This window comes from Carassius gibelio, chromosome B10 (genome assembly GCF_023724105.1).
Source record: "Carassius gibelio isolate Cgi1373 ecotype wild population from Czech Republic chromosome B10, carGib1.2-hapl.c, whole genome shotgun sequence".
NCBI classification, from domain to species: Eukaryota; Metazoa; Chordata; class Actinopteri; order Cypriniformes; family Cyprinidae; genus Carassius; species Carassius gibelio.
In genome coordinates, this window is record NC_068405.1 from 18,236,443 (window position 1) to 18,260,476 (window position 24,034).

Here is a 24,034-nt window from a genome sequence, read left to right on the forward strand (position 1 = left end):
AAGTGACTTCACTGTGAGCTTCATACATCGCTACACCATTGGCAATGAACAGTGGCCCTTTTTTGCTTGTGAAATTTTGCATGCTGAATAAATCAAGCTGTATTTTATAATAAATGCTTGCAGGCTCATATGCAGCTTTCTCTGTAGCTGAATACTGCAGTCTCACAAACACACATTTCTATTGGGGATTCCTCTCTCTGTCTTTCCTTCTCAGTGATTTCCTCTTGTCCCCTGCTGATACATTACTGCGGTATTCAGCGATCAGGAAGGACATTCTTTCCTCTTATCTGAGAAACGTTGACACAGCACCAGCAGCGGCAGAAGCATTGTATGTTTGTTTGCTTCTAGGCCTTTTCTTTTTAAACCTCACAGCAGATGAAGGTGCAGGGCAGACACTCACAAAGCCTCAAAAGCAGAGTGTTAGATAGTGAGGTAATTAACCTTGATGTTGGGGCGCAATCTACTTGAGGTTTGAGGCGAGAACGGTTTCGATTACTTTGAAAACAAACTAACAGGGGAATAGCAAGGATGGGCTTGCCTGCTGAGTTTTGGCAGCTTTCCCTCTTTTGGTCTGGGTACAATGTTTTGTTTTTAGTAAATCTTCAACTAGGTTTTTACACTTTCTGAATTTGTATGATTTGCATTATCCTGCACAAAACTGGCCACCATGTAAAATAGAAAACCTTGACCGCTAATGTAGTTAGATATGTGTGGAATTTTTAAAGTTATACTTTAATAATGATGTGCTTAGGATTAGGGAGTTAAAAAAATGAATTTTCATGAAATACCCATTTCTAAATCTGTATACCATTTTTCTTCTGTGAAAGACAAAAGCAACCCAAACAGCATTCGGCCCCTTTTGACTTTCCTTTTGTCAAATAAATAAATATATAAATACTTAAAAAAACACATTCTGGAGGTGTGTTTCATCAAAAAATGCACTGGGGCAAGGTTATTATCATTATCTAAATCTAAAATGATTAAAAACATTAACTCTTTCCCCGCCAACATTTTTGTAAAAAAAATTGGCAGCCACCACCAGCGATTTTGATGATTTTCACTTAAATTTGATGGCCTTCAGTATATTTTGCTGTATGAATATTTGAATATGCAATTCACCAAAATAAAGATCAGAGTCTCTACTTTTAAACAGTTTTGTTCTAGCTTAAAGCATTCTTTTTTTTTATCAACACATGAATATAGGTAGGTTTCATAAAAATGAATTATCAAAGCATAAATCCAGTAAATCACTTCTATCAACACTTCCAAAGCTTGCACAGACATATACTACTTCCTGGATCAACATTTAACTCTGTAACTTTATGCAGTTTTCATTTATATGCTGCCTATTGCTGATGATCACATTATTTTTAATATGCATCTGTTTACATAAGAGATCTCTTGTTTTTCCGTCCTGTTCATGTGTGTTTTTGTTCGGGAGGTTTTGTACTCGTTCAGAAGAGGTTTAATAGCGCCCCCCAAGTGTATTACAGTGAAAACATGAAAAGCCGTAAAAACTCCTCTTTGGCTGGGAAGCGTTGTCTTCTAAAAGAGGAGATAGCTCGTCAATGGCGGGGAAAGAGTTAAGTCAATTGAAATGAAGCAAAAAATAAAAATACATGTTAGATGAAAATCTTAACCTAAACTAAACAAAAATGTAAATGCTGCCTTGTCAACTATTTAAAATGTTAAAAGTTAAGACTAAAATTACCATCTGAAAATGAAAACTTAAACTAAAATAAATCTAAATCTGACAAAAGCAGATTTAAATCTAAAAATGACAAGCACATAACAAAATTACTAAAAATTATACTAAAATTATACTGCATAGTATAATAGTAGGTGAGTAAATGATTAAGTAACCTTAAATATTTGCAGTAGTAATACGTAAGTCATGATTACTCCTCTAAAAACAAAAATATTGTACCTGATTGGTCATTTCCAGGTTTGTTTGTGAATGAAGGATGCTAAGTCCTAGATTTAGCTGCCCACTCTCTTTCACTCACATGATGACGATGATCCACTGTGGCATATTGATTGACTGCGGCTATACTTGAAAGCGAAGCAGAAAGGGTGCAAGGACTGCATTTCCCTGGGCGCTTTGAGAGCGAGTAAATGACCAGATGGTCATCCAGACAGGATGCAGATTCTGCTGCTCATGAAAACCTAATCACTGATAACAAAGACACTCTCTGCCTTTCTCATTGATCAGAGTGTTTGTGTCTGTGTGCATGTGTGTGTTGTTGACCTGACAGCAGGAGATTGGCTTCTCTGTTTGTCCTCGGCCTCTGATGGCTTGTGGGTGTTGACACTCTGCATCTGCAGGAGGTGCCAAGGGACCAAACGGAGAGCCAGGGAATGGTTCAGACAGAAATACGCCATCTCCCCCCTGACAGGCCAAGAGGTTATCTGTTGGGCTGGGCAGCTGTGAAGAGCACAAAAAGATGGATTGCACTGGCATAGAAGGGAAAAGAGGTCTTACTGGAAGATATGGCGAGGAACGTATGATCAGGCAGGCAAACAGATTTAGTCTGGGACAACACACGCACAAAAAAGAACAGGAAATTAGGTTATGTATCACTAACCATGAATTATCTGCTCTCATGCCTGTGTCCTACATGGCAGTTTTCAGAGATAGATGACAAATGATTGAGCTATATGTAGTGAGACTCAGAAATTTCAATAATACTAGGCAAAAAAACAATTTGTAGAGTTGAATCATTATCCAAACAGTGACGTTTAATTAGTTTTGACTGTGCCAATGTCTGTTTTAAACATAAGTAACAACAAGTAAACATATCAGCTAGGCCTGGGTGACAATATCAATTTGTCAATTTCTCAAGTCTTCATTTTTATGAACTGGTATTGATTCTTGAATCCCAATATTGATCTTTTAGTCTTCACTGTTTTCTAGTGAACAGAAAACAAAACTGTGCTAAACATTATAGTGTGCTTGCCATTCAATAATCACAATAATCTTTGTGCTTTGTCACTTTTGTTAAGAACCAAAGTCTCTGCATTAACAATAAATGCCATTTAACGTAGTACAACAGACTTCTGTGATGGAGCGCACGTGAACAAATCATCTCTTCCAATTTACTACAAGTTATGGCACAAAATAAATGTTAATAACCATTTAAGGTATGTTGAAAGGTACATTACACTATACTGAAATGCTCCATGTCTCATCTTATTGTTAAATCAGATTTTCAACCATAGAAAGACACCAATTGAATGGCTTGTAAACAATGGCATGTATTGTTACATTTATTCAGGAAAGAGCATTCAATGTCCATTAACTAGAAAAAAATAACCCTAGAGAGAATAATTTATATATATATATATATATATATATATATATATATATATATATATATATATATATATATATATGTATTCCTTATATTACATATTAACTGTAGTTTTACTTAACCTTTTTTTAAATGTGTTTTTGAATAAATCTGTCATGAAAATATATTTTTTTCACATCCACTATTTAAATGTTTGTATTCCAACAAGGTATTGTTGTAGAAAGATAGTTATGGCATAAAAAACGTGAAATAATTTGATTAAAGAAAAATGCCTTTTTTATTATTTTTATTTTTTTTATTTTTTTTAAAGGAAAACTTTCATTCATTTTAACCCCTAGTCTGTCTGAGGACCGTCTGCTCTGACCCTGTAGTTCTTTTTTTCCAATTTATACAGAAAAGCCAGTTGTTTAGCAGTCCCCTTGCAGCCACTCACAACACCTATTCTTCATGTCTTTTTAATGACAACTCTCTAATTTTCTTGAAGAAAAAAAATATTTGTCTAGTCTCATTGCAGACCTCAAACACCAATAAAAACCTTGATGTGCACTATAGTTGGACCAAAACCAAAGTCAGTGTTATGCATCTGAAGGACTGAAGGACTATCATTACCCCTCATACTTTTCTCACCCTGTCTGGTTTCCCTCCTCCTCCCGAACTACGGCTCTGAAAAGCTCTTCTCCTCTGGCGTTAAGTGTTTAATCTGTGATCTCATGTCTTGATTCAGCCTGAACAGCACAATGGGTGCAAATTACCCCAGGCAAACGAATACGTAATTAGCCCACTCTGCCTTGACACTCAGCTGCTCGGGCCTTTGAAGGCCTAGATTAATAATGCAGCCCTTCAATGGGCCTTTGTCCCATCCACAGGCTAATGCTTGCTAATGGCTAACCAGCCGCATGCTGGTGTCCTCTCACCTCTGACCGGTGCATGCCAGCTTGAATGCACACAGTTACTGGATCACTTGAACTGAGTTAATACAACAGGGATTCACAGATTTCGGAAAAAGCTAAGACATTGTAATCAAGGCTTACTACATTATAGTTTTACATACAGTACAGGTTTTTGGTCTGTTTTTGTTTACAGATTTTTTTGCTTCTAAAATTGTTTTGCAAATATTTTATTTATATTTTATGTATGTAACTTAGTTTTAATGTAATTCAATTTTGTGTTTTGGTGTTTTTTGTGCTTTTATTTAGTTTTTTTTTCTTGTTTGTTTCTTTTTTTAAGTATTCAGTATTAATTTTTTTTGTTTTGCTCACAGATTTACTGCCTCTAAAAACTGTTTATTTGCAATGATTATTTTGCATTTCATTATTTTTGTTTGCGTTTAAGGTTTTTCAAGGTTGTTTTTTTGTATTTTTACTGTCTACTTTATTTTTTTAGTTTTTTTTTTCTTTTTTACATTGTATATAATATTAATATGTATCTATACAATGTTTATTTGTAAAATTTATTTAGTTGTTTTTTGCTTAGTTTACATGTTTTACTCTAAATAAGTATTTCATATGTATTTTCAATTTTGGTTGTTTTAATTTCTTAATTTTTTTGTTTTTTTGTTTACATGTTCTTCGTCTCTAATTTAATTTAAATGTTCATTTTCCATTTGGTTGTTTTAATGTTTTTTGAGTAGTTTTTTTAATTTTGTTGTAATTTTGTTTTGTTCACTAGTTTTTTATCTTTCGGTTACTACTTTTTTTGTTGTTATCAATACCTTCACGGAAATCGTGATGACATATAGTGCCGCTACAATTCAGATGTCCCAAGTTCGAGTCCCGGACCTTTTATTTGTATGTATATTTTATATAAATAAACTTTTATATTTATTTATTTATCTTTACTCTTAAGCATTCATGAATGTGAGGGAGGGCCATTGAAATGCATGGAGCATATGACTCTTTCCCATTTGTCTGTTGTCCCTCATTGTCATTCGTGGTGCTTCTGCAGGAAGTTAGTCTCAAGACAAGCATGTTTGTTTATTATTAAAGCTGTCACTCCACTGACAGCTGTCTTCTCAGCATGGCATTTCTTGTTTACACACAAATTCTGTATTCCTCCCTCTCTGATGATTTATCAACGTTCAAGTTTATTCATTCAGAATGCCTCATTAAATCACCTTCCTCTGGCATCTTTTTATCTCTCAAGTCCTCCGTCCTGCTGAGCCGAAATTACATACTCTTTCCGCAGAGTGCATCCTACTGACTCCAAGTCACCGTTTTCAGTCATGCCTCTCTCTCGTCTCTCTCTCATCACTCTTGTCCCAGCCTTCCGAACATAGATATCACACATTCGTCTCTATAGAAATACTCTTCTCATTCCCTAAAGCTGTATGTGCCACCTATCAGGACCAACCTTTGAGAATTTACATTTAAAGCCTAACCCAGAGGAATGGATGGATGACCTTTGTGGCACGCTGTTATAAAGAGAGACTGACCTGGTGAGACGGGGCCATGGCAGGGAAGCCACAATCTCGAACAGCGCATTATATAAAATAACGAATGCATTCTGCGAGTGGCAAAGAGGGAGAGAGTGTAAAACCAAAACAGCTGCACTGCACAACAGATGGTAAGGCCGCAGTAATCCTTCTAAGATCTCAAGTGCAAGCAATTGAAAACGCAATGAGAAAACTGAGTCTGAAAATGAGTGGCCTCGTGGTGGCTGCTCTACTGAAGGATATCTCTCAGCCACAGCGCAAGTAAACAAACTCGGATAAGACCTCCAGACTAACAGAAGAAAGCTCACTCTGATCTGTAATGTCTACAACCTCATTATTTTTGCTTTTCCTACTTTAGGAATATTTGTTTGAGCTTACGCCTCGGCTGGAGCCACCAAATGAAAAATTGTAAATTAAAGAATATTAATGTGAGGATTACAGTATCTTTCTGAGATTAGACAGTCCCTCGGTTTACCATGATGACATAAATGTGACAAATCTTATTATTAAGTAATAAATGTTTTTATAAAGAGATAAGCTCACCTAAAAATGACAATTCTGTCAATGTCAATGTTTACTGACCCCTCATGTTATTTTTGGCCATTAACTGAAGGTCAGTTGGATTCAAGGTTGGATTTTTGAATGAACTACTCTTTTTAACTGAAATAAAATGTTCTCATTTGAGCGATTATGTAATTGAGCAGTTACTGTATGTAAGAACCAGGGTTATTATAGTTAATTAAATCTAAAACCATAAAAAACTTGAAAATGAAATAAAGTTTGCCTGAGATGAAATCAAATATAAAAAAGTTATTTTTTTAAACTTATTTTAATTTCTGCTACACATTAATTTAGTGTAACTTCATCTACTAAACTGAAGTAAAAATTAACAAAAGCACACACACACACACACACACACACATATATATATATATATATATAAGACAACAAAATGAATATGTAAAAATAAAGATTAATGAACTATATTTATTAAATATTACCAATATAATAAAAAAAAAATTCGAACAGTATCTCAGTGAAACTAAAATAACGCAGAGTAAATTCAGAAATGACCTAAAGGAATGTCAGAGGTATCGTTTTCTCAGTAAGGTCACAGAATCCCCATCCTTGTTCAGTCTAACGGCTGGAGACTGCAGCGTTCCAGCGACTACACCGACGCAGAACTTCGTGCCAAACCCTGGAGAAGCCCGTGCCAATTGCCGCCTTCGCCTCTTTTGGCTCAGGCCTTTGTGAGAGGATTGCTAGGCTAGCAAGTGCATAATTACTTGCTCAGTGGTCTGTTGGAACAGGTTTCCTCACACCTTCAGTCCCTTGCACCAAATGAAGTATCTTTTCTGAGTCCGGCGGTAAATTAAACTCCAGGAGTCATTGGTATGCAATGCACTTACGTGACTCCCTGTCCCATTTTTTTCTTGTCAGAGATTCTTAATTACTGCATTTATATATTATGGAATTATGGAATAGTTAAGAATGTAAATATTAGGATTTGATTGCATGCTTATTCTCGTGTTCTGGTCCCTGGATATGGCTTGGATCCCTGCAATGTAAATTTGACTGGGTTGAGTTATATGATGAAATTTGTCCCTAATTTTGAGCGACTGTAATAGTGAGGCTTGCCTTATGCACTCGAGGGAAGCATGGTGCTGTTAGCTCTGTGAACATCATTCACTGTCAGAAGAAAGCAGAGTGTGCTCAACAGCCTGGCCAACTGTGAAGTGAGGCTGTCCCTGCCAGTGCCGCGGGCAGTTTATGCCTCTCTTCCACAGACCGCATTGCTAATTGCAGCGGTTGTGTTGTGCTGGGTGTGAGCTGGGACAGTCCTGCCTCAAGAAAGCAGATGGCTGTACAAATAGTGTCCGTAAGAATTGCAAATCTCTTAAAGCATTCATAGCAGGCAAGAGAGAGTTACGCAATAAAGTTAGAAGCAATGCCATAATTAGGAGCTTCATGCATTCTTCAACAATATATCAGAAGATTCTTATAATAATAATATATATGATCCCAACCGAGGATAAGGTTCTTGTCTAGCAAAACGATCACTCATTTTCTAAGAAAAATACAAATTTATATTCTTTTTAACCACAAATGCTTATTTGTCTTTGTCCACAATATGAAGAAAAAGTCAGGATTTTTTTCTTCAAAAGACTTAATTTCTTTTCAACTGAAATAGAGTAAATTATCCATACATATATATATATATATATATATATATATATATATATATATACATACATACATACATACATACATATATATATATATATATATATATATATATATATATATACATACATTTTTTATCGTTTCACACTTTTGTAGTTGGCTTATCCACAAAATATACATTCATTCCTCTAAATTGAGTGGCTTTTTTCTGTGTTATAGATCTAGGCCTTCTTTAGAGTAGAGCAGTTTGAATTGAAAAGCAATGCTTGTGTCCCTTATGCTAGGACATACAGCTTTGTGTCAAAAAATAGTGGAGGACGGCTTGGCAATATTTCTTTGTGTGCAGAAATCTTCGAAATGTTCTCCCTCTCGTCAGATTGCTCTGTGTTTGCGTCATTTCCAGTGTCATGGTTAAACATTCTTGCACTAGCTCAAGACCCACGTAACTCCTACAGCAGATTTCTCCAGCTGTATACAGTGAGTGCTCTGTTTTTGTTCAGTCTTGATCTGTACCTGCTCTCTTTTGTTGCTGCCATGTCATATGTTTAGCGTGGCACTCACATTCTCAAAATGGACTTGGATGTCACGGTGGATTGTAGAATAGATGGTTGCCAGGCAACCTGATATGTTAGACTATGCAGCATCAGTAATTGTCAGCCGCTCACAGTTGCCCCTTCCATCATTGTATTTGTCAGCGTGTAATCACAGTGCCTAATTAAAGAGTGTGTCGGTAGTTTTAATACAGCGATTTGAAATGGTCTCATCTTCCTCAGATACACAAGGAGAAATGAAGACGTTGACATATTAGCTCGTAAGGTGTCCCGTGCTGTAATTGGGATCCTCGATGGAAAAGAGAAATTCAATAGGAGGAGAATTAATTCTCGCTACCTTAAGGCTTTGGCCTAATTTCGGCTAATGGATTCTGTATGGCGGCGATCGATGCCGGTGAACTGGCCCTGCCTTTGTGTGAATGTGTGGGCAAGCAGAGACTAGTTCACTTTCAAGCGTGTCGTTTTATGTTTTTGAATAATTTGTTCTCTACCGCATTAAATACAAATGTTCCTCAGAAAGCGTTCCCCAACCTAAAGAAAAACCAATCAATTAATTGATTAACCACCAACCCGCAGACATTCATCTGTCGCTGGCATGTGGTTTACTACATTCATCGCGTTATCTGTTGAGTAATTTAGTACTTAAGAGCACTTGTGATTTGCTTCATTTGCCCACATTTGTTTTTCAGCTCCTGTGCAAATCACAGTCTCCCCCTTTCATTACTGGGCTTGTGGCTTGTTTCATTTAAACATGAATTAGCTTGCTCCTGAACACAACTGTCTGTCTGGATAGTTACTGATTATTTGGAGTGGGTGGGAGTAGAGGAACTGGGCCCTGTGGAAAAATAATTTGTTGCTAACTGCTTTAGTGCTGCACAGAGTGTAATCTCTGACAGTGAGTTAGCATGTCATATATTAGCATACAGCTAAAGCTCTGGGGACTGAAAATCAGCCTTTCACTGTTAGCATTAGGTACATTTTGGAATGACTTTGAGACAGTGTGTTATCTAAAACATATTGTAATAAGTATTATTATAAATTATATAAATTAAATATTATTATTAATATTATTATTATTCCATTAAATATATGTATTTTTTTTCTGCATTAAAAGGTCAAATAGTTCAGTTTGTCTGCTGTGGTACATATGAAATGACAATGTTTATTGATATATATTTAAAGTGTATGATTTTTAGCAGGAAAAACATCACAAGTAATTTTTTACTCATTCATTTCATATTGCATGCCATAGAGGGCCCTATTTTAACGATCTAAATGCAAAGTGTGAGTGCACGGCGCAGGTGCACTCAGGGCATCTAAATCCACTTTTCGGAAAAACGGTTGGCGCACCCGGGTGCATGGTCTAAACGTGTTTTCCCTATTCTCTTAATGAGCAATGGGTGTTTTTTGGGCGTAACGTGCGATAAACCAATCAGAGTCTCATCTTCCATTCACTTTAAGAGCCAGTTGCACTCACGCCATGACAGATTTGCTATTTACACGGCGGAATTTGGCAAGCTCAAAGACAGAACGCATCTCCGAGATGAAAAAGAGCTGCTCCTGTGCCAGTAAATAGATAGCCTAATTCTGATACATGCCATGACTATCCATTATGATATGTAGGCATATATATATATATATATATATATATATATATATATATATATATATATATATATATATATATATATATATATATATATATATATATATATAGCCTACAATAAATTATTATGCATTGCAATCCTTTAATTTTTTATAATTGGCATGTTAGTGTGCTGCTGTGCGTCCCTGTATTTAATAAGCAGTGTGTATGCGTGTTGTGGACCCGCCTATACTAACATGCTCTTAAAATAACAAAGAAAAAACATTGCGCCTGAATTTAGACCAGGTTTGAGTTGGTCTATGGCGCAGTCTATTTTTTCAGTCTATGCGCCTGAACACACCTCTTTTTTAGACCAGCACGCCCATAAATGATAAATGATGGCATAAATGAGTGCAAATGCATTTGCTAATTAAACGATGTGGCGCTGGACAGGAAAATGTGAATGGCGCCGGACTGAAACCAGCAAACACACCTGTGCTGCACCTTGCGTCGCATTGTGCCCAGGGCCCAGAGACTTAATATGCAAAAACAATTGTAGAAACAGAAACAACCGTAAATTAGGCATTAATTTCCCCCAATTTCCCTGTTAAAATGCTATGTTAAATTTTTAATTTTAATATTATTAAATATTTTTATTTGTTTGTTTTTTATTTATGTATTGTTTTATTTTATTTTTCAGTGTGCAAAAGCAACTGTAAGTATACTGAAAGGTCATTTATGTGTATTTTTTCCAACACAAATTCTCCTTGCTATGTTTCTCTTTTTTTATGCTGTGTTTGAGTGCTCATTTTATTTATTTATTTTAATGCTTAAGGGTTTTTTGTATTTTATTTTTAATGTTTAATGTGCACAGACAACTATTCAAGTATTCAAGTACTTTAAGTCAGTCATTCATAGTTTTTCCCTCAAATATTCCCTGCTGCATTGCTCTGATTGTTTGAACGTTTCTTTGCTTTATTTCAATGCTGAAGTGCTTGTTTTTTTTTGTTTTCTTGGGTGCTCTTACATCTACCATTCCTTTCACTGCTTCTTTTATTCCATTCAGATTTCAGCATCATATCAATGTGTAAACATCTGATAAAACTGCAAATTGAGAGAAACATGTGAAATCATAAATGTCTCAAAGCATCTGCTGCATGACGTTTTAACATCAGACAGGGAATGGCTTGGCGCTGTGTTGCGGATGAGCAAATGTTCTAAAAATTCAATTTTCCAGATAAAATCGACACATTGGTCAAAGATGTGGCTTGGTGTGTAGCGCATCTGGCTCGGATTGTTTCCCGATCCCATCCACCATATCTGCCATGATTAACTTAAACAGATAAAGTCTGTTCCCACTGTAATAAAACATGAGCGAAGTGGTGAGGATATTGTGAGTCAATGTGCTGGAGGCTGTACTGCGCTCTGTCTGATCTCTTTGTTACAGCTCCTGCATTCTGCTGTTGCTTAAAAATAGCCTTTGACACCACTGCCAGTGTTCAAGGGGTCAAAAAGAAACACTAGTATTATGCTTGGTCTTTTTGTGTTTGGGCAAGTCTGTTTGATCCCATAAGCGGCATGTGTAGGAGGTAAACAAGTCTATTCTTGTTGTACTGCATCCGTGTGTGAAGAGTATTGTGTACAAAATTTTAGTTTGGAGTTGAAGACCTTATATTGGGCTATCTAAATTTGTGCATTTCAACATGCAAAAAAAGGGTTTATTTTGTTTCCCTGTTCGAACCCATTTGCGTGAAAGCTTGGTTACGTTTTTTGTTGTTCACTAAACTGCCCATGATCTCTCTGGGTTTCATAGGCAGTTATTGATGAGTAAACTTCTCGTAATTAATCATCTATTCGCTAAAGGCCTCTTGGAGTGATGAACCATGACAAATCAATAGGATTGTCATCCCTGCTGTCCTTCTGTTTGCACTATATGGATAGTACTAGGGCTGCAACTAACGATTATTTTGATAATCGATTAATCTGTCGATTATTTTTACGATTAATCGATTAATCGGTTTATTTACTTATATTTTAGTTTTTTTCCATTTTTTCCCCAAGTAAATTATTAATAAAGGGTCTTTATCATTCAGCATAGATTTTTAAGAGATTTTAACCATTTTGCATTGTCATATCCTCATCAAAAATATACCTGGAGTTGTTTTATTATGTTAGTAATCCTTTGTCGAACTCTTCTGCAATCAAAACACTGACCCATACTCTAGCAAAATTCACAAGGAGATTTCAAATATTGTTTTCACCATGGCAGTCCTTAGAGCTCCTAAAGTAGTTTAACATCCCAAACAAAGCTTAAGGAATCTTTGAGAACATATTTTCACGAAGTATAAGGATAAAACAGAATAAAATTGCAGTGCATTGTATTTTATTATTTACTGGGAAAAAGCTTTATAGCTTATGCTGTGAAATTGTAAATAATCCTTCGAAAAAAAGTGCCAATGGCATGAAACCTGAATGGAACTCAGAATTTAAAGTAAAATCCATCAGAAGGTTGTCCAGAAAAAAAACAATTGGGACACACACAAAAAACCTGCTGTGTGAAAACCCTTACGAAAAATAACCATGGTTTTTTCATAGTAAAACTGTAGTAACCCATGGTTTTTTGGCGTGTTGACCACCATTTGTATAACCACAGATTTACTACAAATACCATGGTTAAACTATGGTTAATATAGCAAAACCAAGGTTCTTTTGTGGTTACCATGATTTAACTATAGTAACCATGGTTTTTTGGTTTTATTTGTAGTAAAACCATGGTTAATTTTCGTAAGGTAAAAAGCAGTGAATACTTAGAAAAGAAGTGCATTTTAAATATACTCAAACATTTACCCATCTCATCCAGTCATAATTAGGCTGCAAGTCTGAATTATGAACTGGTAAACGACAAACTTATCACATAACATGTTTGTAAAGCTTTAAATGTTAACTGTTAAAAAGCAATGTTATCAGCTTGTACGACTAAACATTTGCAAACAACCTTGTACTGGAGAATCTGCACAAATAAAATTCTTACGGGCCGTTCACATATCGCACCTAAAAACGCGTGGAAAACGCTAGTCGCGCCGCTTTCTCCTTCTTTCCAAAGCACTCGGGCACAAGCGCCCCTGAGGCGTCTGCCTTTGCTAAGCAACCATGACGTGCTTTCTCCATGAAGACCCGGAAATTTCAGCAAAGGATAAATGGATGCGGTGTGGACGCGCCTGGAAAAACGGGCGCATCGCACTGCGTGCGTGTCGCGACCGCGTCGCTTCCATTATGAGAGTGCATACTGCGCGCCTACATAGGAAATAACGAACTTGAGCACGCAAAAGACACGATATGTGAACAGTAGTGCAGAGTTTACAGGTTACTCTTCATTTTGAAGGCTCAAAGTAAAGTACTCCCACTTCCCGCTGAATGCTGCAGAGACGCTGTTCGGGAAGCACGTGACATAAAACGAGGCCAGCTATTGGCTATTCGCTACTTCACCTGCTGTACTGGCTGAGTAAAACCTCCGGTGGCTCATTACTGCCACACTTTGGTCACCGCAGATTTGAAATATGCACGAAATGAGCCGCTTATGGCAAATAAAATTTACTTAGCGACGAATCGATTACTAAATTAGTTGACAACTATTTTAATAATCGATTTTAATCGATTAAATCGATTCGTTGTTTCAGCTCTAGATAGTACAGTAAATAGTTTAATGGAATGATACCGTGGAAACACTTGCGAACAAATCCTGTCTCAACCGTCAATCGTATCAGCTTAATCCCCTTAAGAAGATTTTGCCTATGGCTGATGCCTTTGACGAAAGCAACACATTGATTATTATTATTATTATAAAATACATGCGATGTAAAGGTCCTTGCACACGCAGTGGAAAATTTTAGCACGATAAAAAATAAATACAACCTCATGTTATATCAATCATATTTACACACTGCCTCCGAAAGTGTTGTTGGTCATAAAATTCGGATCATGTTTGATTTTCTCTGTTTGTCGCAACCGTAGCTTGCATTTTGAGAGGAAAGGATGACGAATTCGACAAATATGAAAAAACACATACAGAAATTTCGGACTCATAATGCAAGGACTTTAAGTAGTAAAAGGGTGGTCACACTGCACCTTTCATTCAGTTGACTTCCATTTGTACGCATACAAATGCATCAGACCGGAAACAAAAACTTGTGCGAAAGGTTTCGCATTTCGCTGCCTTCCAACTACGTTTTGTACATTCATATGCTACTTGACTAAAATGATATAATGTTTAGTTAATAAATAACACTAACATTAAGCTACCTTTAACCATACCCTAGAGTTGGATAACTCTCCAGCTATAAAATAAACAAATAAATAATTCAATAAATTAGCATGATAATATCGTGTATTGATGATTTCACAGGCTAACGTTTGGACGATAAAACTATGGAGCAAATCGCCCAACACATTATGAATTAAAGTTAACTATCAAGATTCTGTTACTCCATAATGACAGTTGTTGACCTAAAGGAGAAAAATGACCTTAGAAGACAGTTTATGCTAATGCCGACGAACCCTGCGGCACTGAGAACACAATTAATGCATTCTGACACGTTTGAACACAGTGACGCATGAAATCAAATTTGCATCGCTAGAAGCATTTACATACTTGCAGAAAAGACTTCATAAGGCTCGTATATAGTGAATAAAAGCAGTGGTGCATCTTACAATCTTGAACTTGATGGTCTAAATCAAAAAAGACCCCTGCTTTACTCGATAATGGTAAAGTCATGTTTAAGGTCCTCACATGGATAATAGAAATAATCAAGGTGAATGTTCGGTTAAGGTTGGTGGCACGGGGCAATTTCATGAGCTAAGGTTATCGACGGCCCCATTACAAAAGGTTCTAAAGCACCAGAGCGTTCCCAATCTGACTTTATTAGATGAAGTGTGAAAATCAATAGTTCTCCTGCACCCTTAAGGAAGTTCTGCACCTCGGCTTCACACCGAAATGTAGTTTACAGGCATTTCAGCCTTTATTTTTTTTTTCAAATCGCCTGGTTATTTACTTGGGGATTGGTGTTTGCATGGCTAGGACCTGGCCAATTCCATGCCTATTGAACTCCAAGACCGATGCCGTCGATTATTGTTTGCTGCAGAGCAGGAACAATCTCTGATTGGTTTGTCCGATCCTTACCTCTCCAGTGTGTTGTTTGAGAGGTAGAGGGGCATGTAAGTGTGTGTATGCAGTCATTATGTTCTTTCTACCCTGACTCTAAATGACCCTCTCAAATCACAATCATTGTTTTTCAGGCTGAAAGTGCTGCTCTCTACGGAAGCAACCTCAAAAACTGCTCTTTTAATAATTCTCTCTGTATTATTTGTTTCCTTTGCTTTTCTTCCTATTCACTGCACTCTCAAGACTTTTCCAATTGCCTTTTCTGTTCAAATGAATAATGTATTCTCTAATTTCATTCTTTTTTTATGTCCTTTTTACTTTGGTCTGTCCATTTCATCCGCCGTCTTAACATCGATCTCTCCCATACCTATTAAATAAGATGATTGAATAATTCAATTAAATTGTGATTAATGACACTAGCCGAGATTCCATCCAAAGTTGCGAATTTAACGAGTCCAATGAGTGAAAGACAACAAAATCGTCACTTCCTGATAAACTGGCACTATACATCACTAAGAAAAGTAGGAGAAGCTTCTGAATATAATAATTTTCCTATATAATAAATTAGTTGCACCTCAGAACGAGCAGACGAAACACAATGAATGCGCTTATTGCTTTCGGAGGTGGATGCTGCTGTTTGAGAACGCAGTCGTTTGAGTTATGGGAAGCAATTAAACAGAAATACTTTGACAGACTTTGCTCGGGCACTTTTCAGAATGAATATATAACAACATTTCATATGCTGTGGAATGAGATTGGTCCACTGGTTTGTCAGGATTTACCGTCTATAATGCAAAGTCACATGCCTTTTTTTGATGCGCTTGGAGGATTTTTTTTTGCAAAATGCATTTCCATCTCCCATTATTCGCATTAACCCTTTTTCGCACAAAAACCAAGTCAAAAACCACCTTAAACAAAACAACTTTTTATTCAAAATTCAGCGTTTCCATCACTCGATTCTGATGCGATACTTTAAAATGTGCATAACAGCAGGGTGGTGGAAACCCAGCTACAGTTTTGTCTTCGCTAGAGCTGCTTTACAGTTGAAAATGAATTATAGTTATAACTGAAATTATTTTATTCCTGTTTGAGTTATGTGTCACTGATGCTGGTTTTCATTTATTACTACTGTATAAAGCTGTTTTCAAGCTGTCTGTATTGTATATAATGCTATTCCCATTCATCCATCCATTTATTTATTTAGTTAGTTCTTTGCAATTTTACTCTGACTTCAATCACATTAAACACCTTAATATACAAAAACTTACCATAGTTTATTTGTTATAATTTGACAGCAATATATTTTATATAACAACGTATATAACAACATATTTTGTATATATTTTGTTTAACCATGGTCTGTGTCACCATGATGTGTTTGATTGAAAATATACCGTTCATCAATATAAACCTTTTCCTCAGTAATTTCATTTGTGACTAACACTAGCTCTGTCTTTCTTTCTCAGCTGGTGGGTGGAGAGTTCGACCTGGAGATGAACTTTATCATCCAGGACGCGGAAAGCATCGCCTGCATGGTGGAGCTGCTGGAGCACTGTGACGTCACCTGCCAGGCGGAGATCTGGAGCATGTTCACAGCTATCCTGCGGAAGAGCGTTCGCAACCTACAGACCAGCACCGAGGTGGGGCTCATCCAGCAGGTGCTGCAGAAGATGAGCGCCGTCGACGACATGATTGCAGGTGTGCTCTAAAGTAAAGAGTCACGAGATGATTTCATAGGATCCATGTTTGTTGACTAGGTATTACTAGTCAAATAACAATAAGTTGTAAATTCAAATAAATAAGTATTTTTAATAAAAACAATAATAATAAACATTTATTTTTAAAACATTAAATAATAAATATAATAATAAAACATACACAATAATAAATAGTATAATTGTATAAATGTATTATTTTTGTTCTTATTATTCATAATAAACATTATTACTAATATATTATTATAATTAAATAAAAAGTAAATATTATAATAATAAATATAATAAATATTGCAATAAATATCAATTTGTTGTTGTTGTTTTATTATTCATGTTATTTGCTTCTTATTTTTATAATAATAATAATAATAAACATCCTTTTATTATTATTAAAAATAAAAAATAAATATTATAATAAATATAATATTACAGAAGATATATATTATTATATTTTTTTTGTATTAGCAGTATTATTTCTAATATTAACAATAATAATACAACTAATTTTATTGTTATTAAAGAATATTAAATAGTACAATAATATATAGTATACATATTACAACACAAATAATTTATTATTGTATTGTTTTTCAATTTATTGGTTGTATTATTATTATTAATAATAATAATAATAATAATAATAAACCTTATTTTATATATTATTACTGTTATTATATAGTAAAAATAAAACAGTAAATATTATAATAAATATAAATATTACAGAAGATATCTATTATTATAATATATAATAATAATAATAATATAATTTTAAGAGTATTACAGCATATTTTGGTTGTGTGTAAAATAATTGTCTTAAACTCTACCTTTGTCAACCAGTGTGTGGTTTATTATCTGTCAGTTTGTGCGTCACAATTAATAATTATGTCTTACGAGTGCAGTGATTTTAAGTTTATTATTTTCAACAATTCTGCTCCATGTCTTATAGTGTTTATGCCATGTCTTTGTAAATAAGCCTTTTCATGGTATACAATCTATGGCTATACTGAGGTACATTTTGTAGCAGTGCAAACACCCAACATTTTGTCCTGGGCGCCCTGATTTCAAGGCACTTTGGTTCTGAAGACGTCTACTTTTTACATCACTGCTTTCAGTTCAAATAATTCAGCCAACTCAAAATCCAATTCACCAAAGAGAAAAGAATCAGTAATTTCTGTGCTAATCTTTGTTGTATCACATGCCAGTCCATATGTTCTAATCCTCTATGATTTGGCTCTGTTAAGTTTCAGAAAAATTGGTTTCACTGTCTCACTAAACCGCTCATTGTGCATTCTGTGTCCAATATTTCTGTGTAATTATGATCAGTGGACCATAGCCGTCGTTTATTGCAGGGGTAATGTGTAAAATTGGCTCTGTGAGCACATTTGGGAGAAAGCTTCTTTAGACAGATTCACATGTTAGAAAATGCCACTGCTAATCAGACAATTAGTTCTCATACGCTTCCAGCTTCTGTCCATTTTTGACCAAATTTCTGGCCTTTGAGTGAATGGCGTGTAACTGGGTTATTTTCAAAATCAAATTACAATGATATTACGCCACGACAAACATCACTACTGAGGGTTGTTATTTTTCTCGAAATTAGATTATTTCATGTCTCGCGCAGCGCTTTGAAGAGCTACTAAATTCATAACGCAGATGTTTCGCAAATTACATCAGTAGACACTTTGACACCGAGCCATTACGGCCAATATATAAATGAATAGACTTGCGTTTTCCATGCGATCTGATGACTTAAGGAGCCTCAGGAGAACATGCGGTAGATAATGTTCCAGCAGAAAGATAACGATTGGCTTCTTGCCCCAAGTGACATCATCCTCATGAGTCGGCAGTTTTGTGCACCGATAATGCTGAGTCATTTTGTTAACTTCTTTCTGTCTTCCTCAGATCTCTTAGTGGACATGCTGGGGGTCCTGGCCAGCTATAGTATCACAGTCAAGGAACTGAAGCTGTTGTTCAGCATGCTGAGGGGCGACGGAGGCATGTGGGTGAGTGCTCTTGCCCCTTTTCCACCAACTGGATGCCGTGGCTGTTAAAAACAAGGAACTAATTTTAACGCTAAAATATGTTTTGGAAGCTGATAAAAATGTGCAGACAATTAGCTAGACCTCCAACAAGCCCAGCCAATGATCTCCTGTCCACCAGTCCTCCACATGGACGCCTCTGTTTGTGGTTTGCCTGATGGATAGGTTATTGATTGGCTCAAGTAGTGGTTGCTTTGTTGGGTCGTTGATAATGGTAACTATTAAATCATCTATTTTTGACTCTCATGAACGCATGTATCTTTTTCTCTGTTTTCAGTGACTTCTCTCATTATAATACGGTTCCTTTCATCCCTCTCTCTTTCTCTCTCTCTCTCACTAATTACAATGTCCTCTATTAATTGTTCTCTTTCTCTGTGTGTCCTGCGCCTATAGCCAAGACACGCCATTAAGCTCCTGTCTGTGCTGAATCAGATGCCTCAGCGGCACGGCCCTGACACCTTCTTCAACTTTCCAGGACGCAGTGCGGCGGTGAGAATCTCCTACACTTTTTACAATAAGACATAGGTATGAGCATGAGAGTCGTGTCAGATTTATAGTGCACCAATTTAAAAAGAGAGTATTTAAAAAAAGGTTAATATGCATTTTTTATATGCATGAATTTAAGTGAAGTGACATTCAGCCAAGTATGGTGACCCATACTCAGAATTTGTGCTCTGCATTTAACCCATCCGAAATGCACACACACAGAGCAGTGAACACACACACACACACACTGTGAGCACACACCCGGAGCAGTGGGCAGCCATTTATGCTGCGGCGCCCGGGGAGCAGTTGGGGGTTCGATGCCTTGCTCAAGGGCACCTAAGTCGTGGTATTGAAGGTGGAGAGAGAACTGTACATGCACTCCCCCCACCCACAATTCCGTCCGGCCCGAGACTAGAACCTAAAACCCTTCGATTGGGAGTCCAACCCTCTGACCATTAGGCCATGACTTCCCCGAAATTAAGGAAATTAGTGCTTTTATTCAGCAAAGGCTGCATTCAATTGATTGAAAGTGACATTAAAGATGTTTGTAATGTTACAAGAGTTTTATTTCAAATAAATGCTGTTCTTTCGGACTTTCTATTCATAACAGAACATTTTTATTACTTAAGTCGCTAGTGTATATTTTTAGCAATGGCCAAAAAAAACAAAAATCATTAGGATATTAAGTAAAGATCATGTTCCATTAAGGTATTTTGTAAATTTCCTACCGTAAATATATAAAAACTTAATTTTTTATTAGAAATATGCGTTAATTTGGACAACTTTAAAGGCGATTTTCTCATTATTTTGATTTTTTTTTTGCACCCTCAGATTCCAGATTTTCAAATAGTTGTATCTTGGCCAAATAGTGTTCCATCCCAACAAACAATCAATCAATGGAATTCTTATTTATTCAGCTTTCAGATGATGTATAAATCTCAGTTTCTGAAAATTTTTACACTTAAGACTGGTTTTGTGGTCCAGGGTTACAGTAAGAGTGTTTTCTGAAGAATCATGTGATAGTAAAGACAGAGTAACGATGCTGAAAATTCAGCTTTGCTGTAATATTGAATAAATTACATTTTAAAACATATTAAAATAGAAAACAATTGATCAGTGCAGTCTTGCTTTTTCTAAATACATTAAAAGATCCTTAGCAGGCTTATAAAAAAGAGGGGTATCTAAATTATATATTTATTTATAGAATAGATATATAATAATTCATATTACAAATACAGGCTTCACATTTCTGCCCACATTTCTTCCTGTAGCCTTTAACTGCAAGGGCATAAATGTTTTTATTGTGTGCAAACTGAGAGAATCATTATCTCAAATTATCTGACAGTATCGTCTGTGGTAATCAACACTATGCCACAAATGCTGTTATTAGAGCACAAATTATATTTTACCCAGGGTATTAACCACTGTACCAAGGTCCATTTGTACAAAGTGGTCAGCTGATTATATATCAGCTTATTCTGCAAATGTTATTTTCATAGTTCCTATGATTGTGCAAATGTTCTAATTTCCTTGTGTTTTGCCCCCCGGCAGGCCATTGCTTTGCCACCCATTGCTAAGTGGCCTTACCAAAATGGATTCACTCTCAACACATGGTTCCGAATGGACCCACTCAATAATATCAACGTAGACAAGGATAAACCGTACTTATACTGGTGAGTATAATGTGTGTGGCACATTAGGATGAGCAGAGGCAATGGTACGATGCTGACCAGTCGACAGTCATTAAAATGTAAATGCCAGGACTGATTTCAGAGCTGAAGCTCTACACCAAGCGACCTAGACCAACACCTTTGAGCCTCAAGCTTCTCAGAGTGGGATGAAAACACTGGAGATCTGTGCATATGAAATATTATATTACCATTTCTGTTTGAAGTGGTAAGTGTCTCTACAGGGCTGGCCCACAAGAAGAGACTGCTAATTTAGGAGTGATGAGCCCTGCCCTATTTTCCAGTTACCAAGGAAAGCCAGCCGCACCAGAGGGCAAACTCACAAAATTCCTAAATGTCATAGGAGATTCTCTAAAGAACCTTCAGTTGTTGTTGAAAATAAACCAGCGTCGTAAACTGGAGATGCCTTGCAGAGTAGCCTTGAGGATCCTTGTTAGTTTTGACCTTTAATTGAATGTCGGTGCTGCACTTTAATGCCATATTCTACACTTCTGTAGCATTTCATTCTTTGGTCTGGGTTTCTTGCCCAAAAACACTCATAATCCCTTTCAAGATACCCCGAAGGACCCACAGTACTTGTGGAGTGCAGTTCCCATTATGCTCGCTGTCAAGAGAACAGATAGGATGTTCTGTTGGTTTACTGTGTTGAAGGTTGCATACAAGTCCAGCAAAATGAGTTGTTAGTATACATAGATGTAATTTAATTTTACATGCAGATTTCCTGTACCTCAACATGCCGCTAACTGTGCCAAGGTCACGAGTTTGATTCCCAGGAAAGAGACATACTGTACTGTAAATGTGTGACTAGAATACACTGAATCGATTGGCTTTAAGGATTCCCTAAATAATTGCATGTAATATGATTCACATGAATAAAACGGATTCTTCAAAAGAAATGAATTTGCACACACGTATTGTATCTTCAACATCACTTGTATCACCAGGAGGCCTTTTTGAATATTTGTAACCGCTAATAAGGTATATCCTCCATGTTGGGGTAGAAGCTTTTGCACACTATTGAGGGCGGAGACACTGAATGTACAGATTACCACTTCAGAAGTCTGAGGGCCACTGACCTCGCTTAAATCAGCATGTAATCCTGTTTCCTGTTTCTGTGTTACCATGGTGAGCTCAGCATAGAATTATGTAGCCGTGTAGGCACAGAGCGAGAGAAACAGCTCCGTTTTGAGGCCCGACTGATAGCCAGTCACCTTATCGACAGCAGCCGGAGCTCCCAGCAAGCTCTGCTGCCAATGACTCAGTCAGCCATGTTTGTTTTCCCGCCAAGAAAAAAGCCTGACATTCTCCCTCCATATTTTGACTGAGTTCTCACATCTGACAATAAGAGTTCAGTTCATTTTTTGTTGTTGCGGAATACATGTTGAAATCAGATTGTTCTGTAGCATGGCCAGAATAACAACATTTTTGAGTTGATCAATAGAGTTGGGCAAATAGAAGATGAAAGAAGATGGTAAATAAAAAATGGGGTGGTTTTTGTTGATTCATATTGGGAAAAAAAACCTGTGGAGTGGGCAAACTTCCATTAAAAATTGGGAAATAGCTTTTCATATAAAAAATTTCTTCCTTATTTTGCCATTTATTTGCCTCCTTTCTTTCCTCCTTTCCTGGGGTTTTTTTTTTTTTCATGAAGTCAGTTCTTTCTCTTTGGTTTGTCCCCTAGTTTCCGAACCAGCAAAGGAATTGGCTACTCAGCACACTTTGTGGGGAACTGTTTAATCGTGACATCACTGAAGTCAAAGGGGAAAGGCTTTCAACACTGTGTGAAATACGACTTCCAGCCGAGGAAGGTGAGTTTTGACCTGTCCACACACACAAGTAGTACATTGGAGGGTGGAACAGTGTTAAAGGGGCCATATGACATTGCTAAAAAGAATATTATTTTGTGTAATGCGGTTTAAGGTTCATTTTATTGAACCTTAAGTGGTTTTAGGTGGTTTATTCCTTTTAAGTGCTCAGGCTCTGACCAGGACAGTGCACTTTCTTTTTTTATTTTCTCACTCAGAGTGGGCTGATACAGCAACATCTGGTTTTTGATAATTTGGCTCGTCTTATTGTCCAAGTGGGACGGATTCGGCTCAGTCGCTCGCGTTGTTATACCACAAATGAAAATAAGTTTGGCAAGGGATTTTTGAATATGATACCTCATCCTTTCTGCTCAAAGAAGAGGATGACAAGGGAGGGTTGTGCACCAATTAGAAATGCAAGCTATACCCCTTCGCCCAAACACACACACGCTAGAGTGAGAAACTGTGTAGTCGGCCTAACAATGAACTTCACAACTCACCTAATTAGTCTGCTGACCTAATTGTTGGGCTATTGAACTGTGTGTGGTGGGACAAAAGGGCTGGGTTTTAATCAACCACTTTGTTTGTACCTCTTTGATTTATATTAAACTTCCCTAGATATTAAAGAGGGAAAGAATAGAGCAAAACAGGGGATCAGGGAGGATTGGGGATGTGAACAAAAAGAAAAGTAATTGAATTGAACTGAGCTAAAAGATCTATCCAGAACTCAAATGGTGTAATTGTTATTGGTCAATGGAGACCAGCAGCTCAGAAAAAAAGTTAGAAATGTTAGACTACTCTAGGGCTGTGTTTTGGGGAAATCCAAAGCCCCGTCTAGACGAAGATGACCCTTTTTTTGAATTTATGTAAAATCTTAACTGGCATTAAAAGCTGTGAAATCTCAGTTATGGGATGGATTTTTGGTCGAGCAGATTTTCGCTTATCCTTTCCCCCCCGCTGTCACCCCAGCTAATATCGCCTTACGTTTTCATAAGATGCTAGGAAGGTGGAGAGGATAACTGGGAAATTAGGTCTTTTGAGGAAGTTTGCACTAAATCTCCCCATTTCTAATGGGCCACAC

General features: G+C 36.6%; 1 protein-coding gene across 11 annotated transcripts in view; it reads left to right on the forward strand.

The window, feature by feature from the left end:
• Positions 1-24,034, forward strand: part of nbeaa (neurobeachin a) — a 113,491-nt gene that overhangs the window by 38,972 nt on the left and 50,485 nt on the right. For all 11 annotated transcript variants that reach the window (XM_052567454.1, XM_052567463.1, XM_052567456.1 and 8 more), the window contains exons 2-6: positions 16,687-16,918; positions 18,838-18,938; positions 19,368-19,463; positions 21,012-21,133; positions 22,830-22,956. In XM_052567454.1, coding sequence (XP_052423414.1) covers positions 16,687-16,918; positions 18,838-18,938; positions 19,368-19,463; positions 21,012-21,133; positions 22,830-22,956 — 678 coding nt within the window. The remainder of the gene's footprint in view (positions 1-16,686; positions 16,919-18,837; positions 18,939-19,367; positions 19,464-21,011; positions 21,134-22,829; positions 22,957-24,034) is intronic.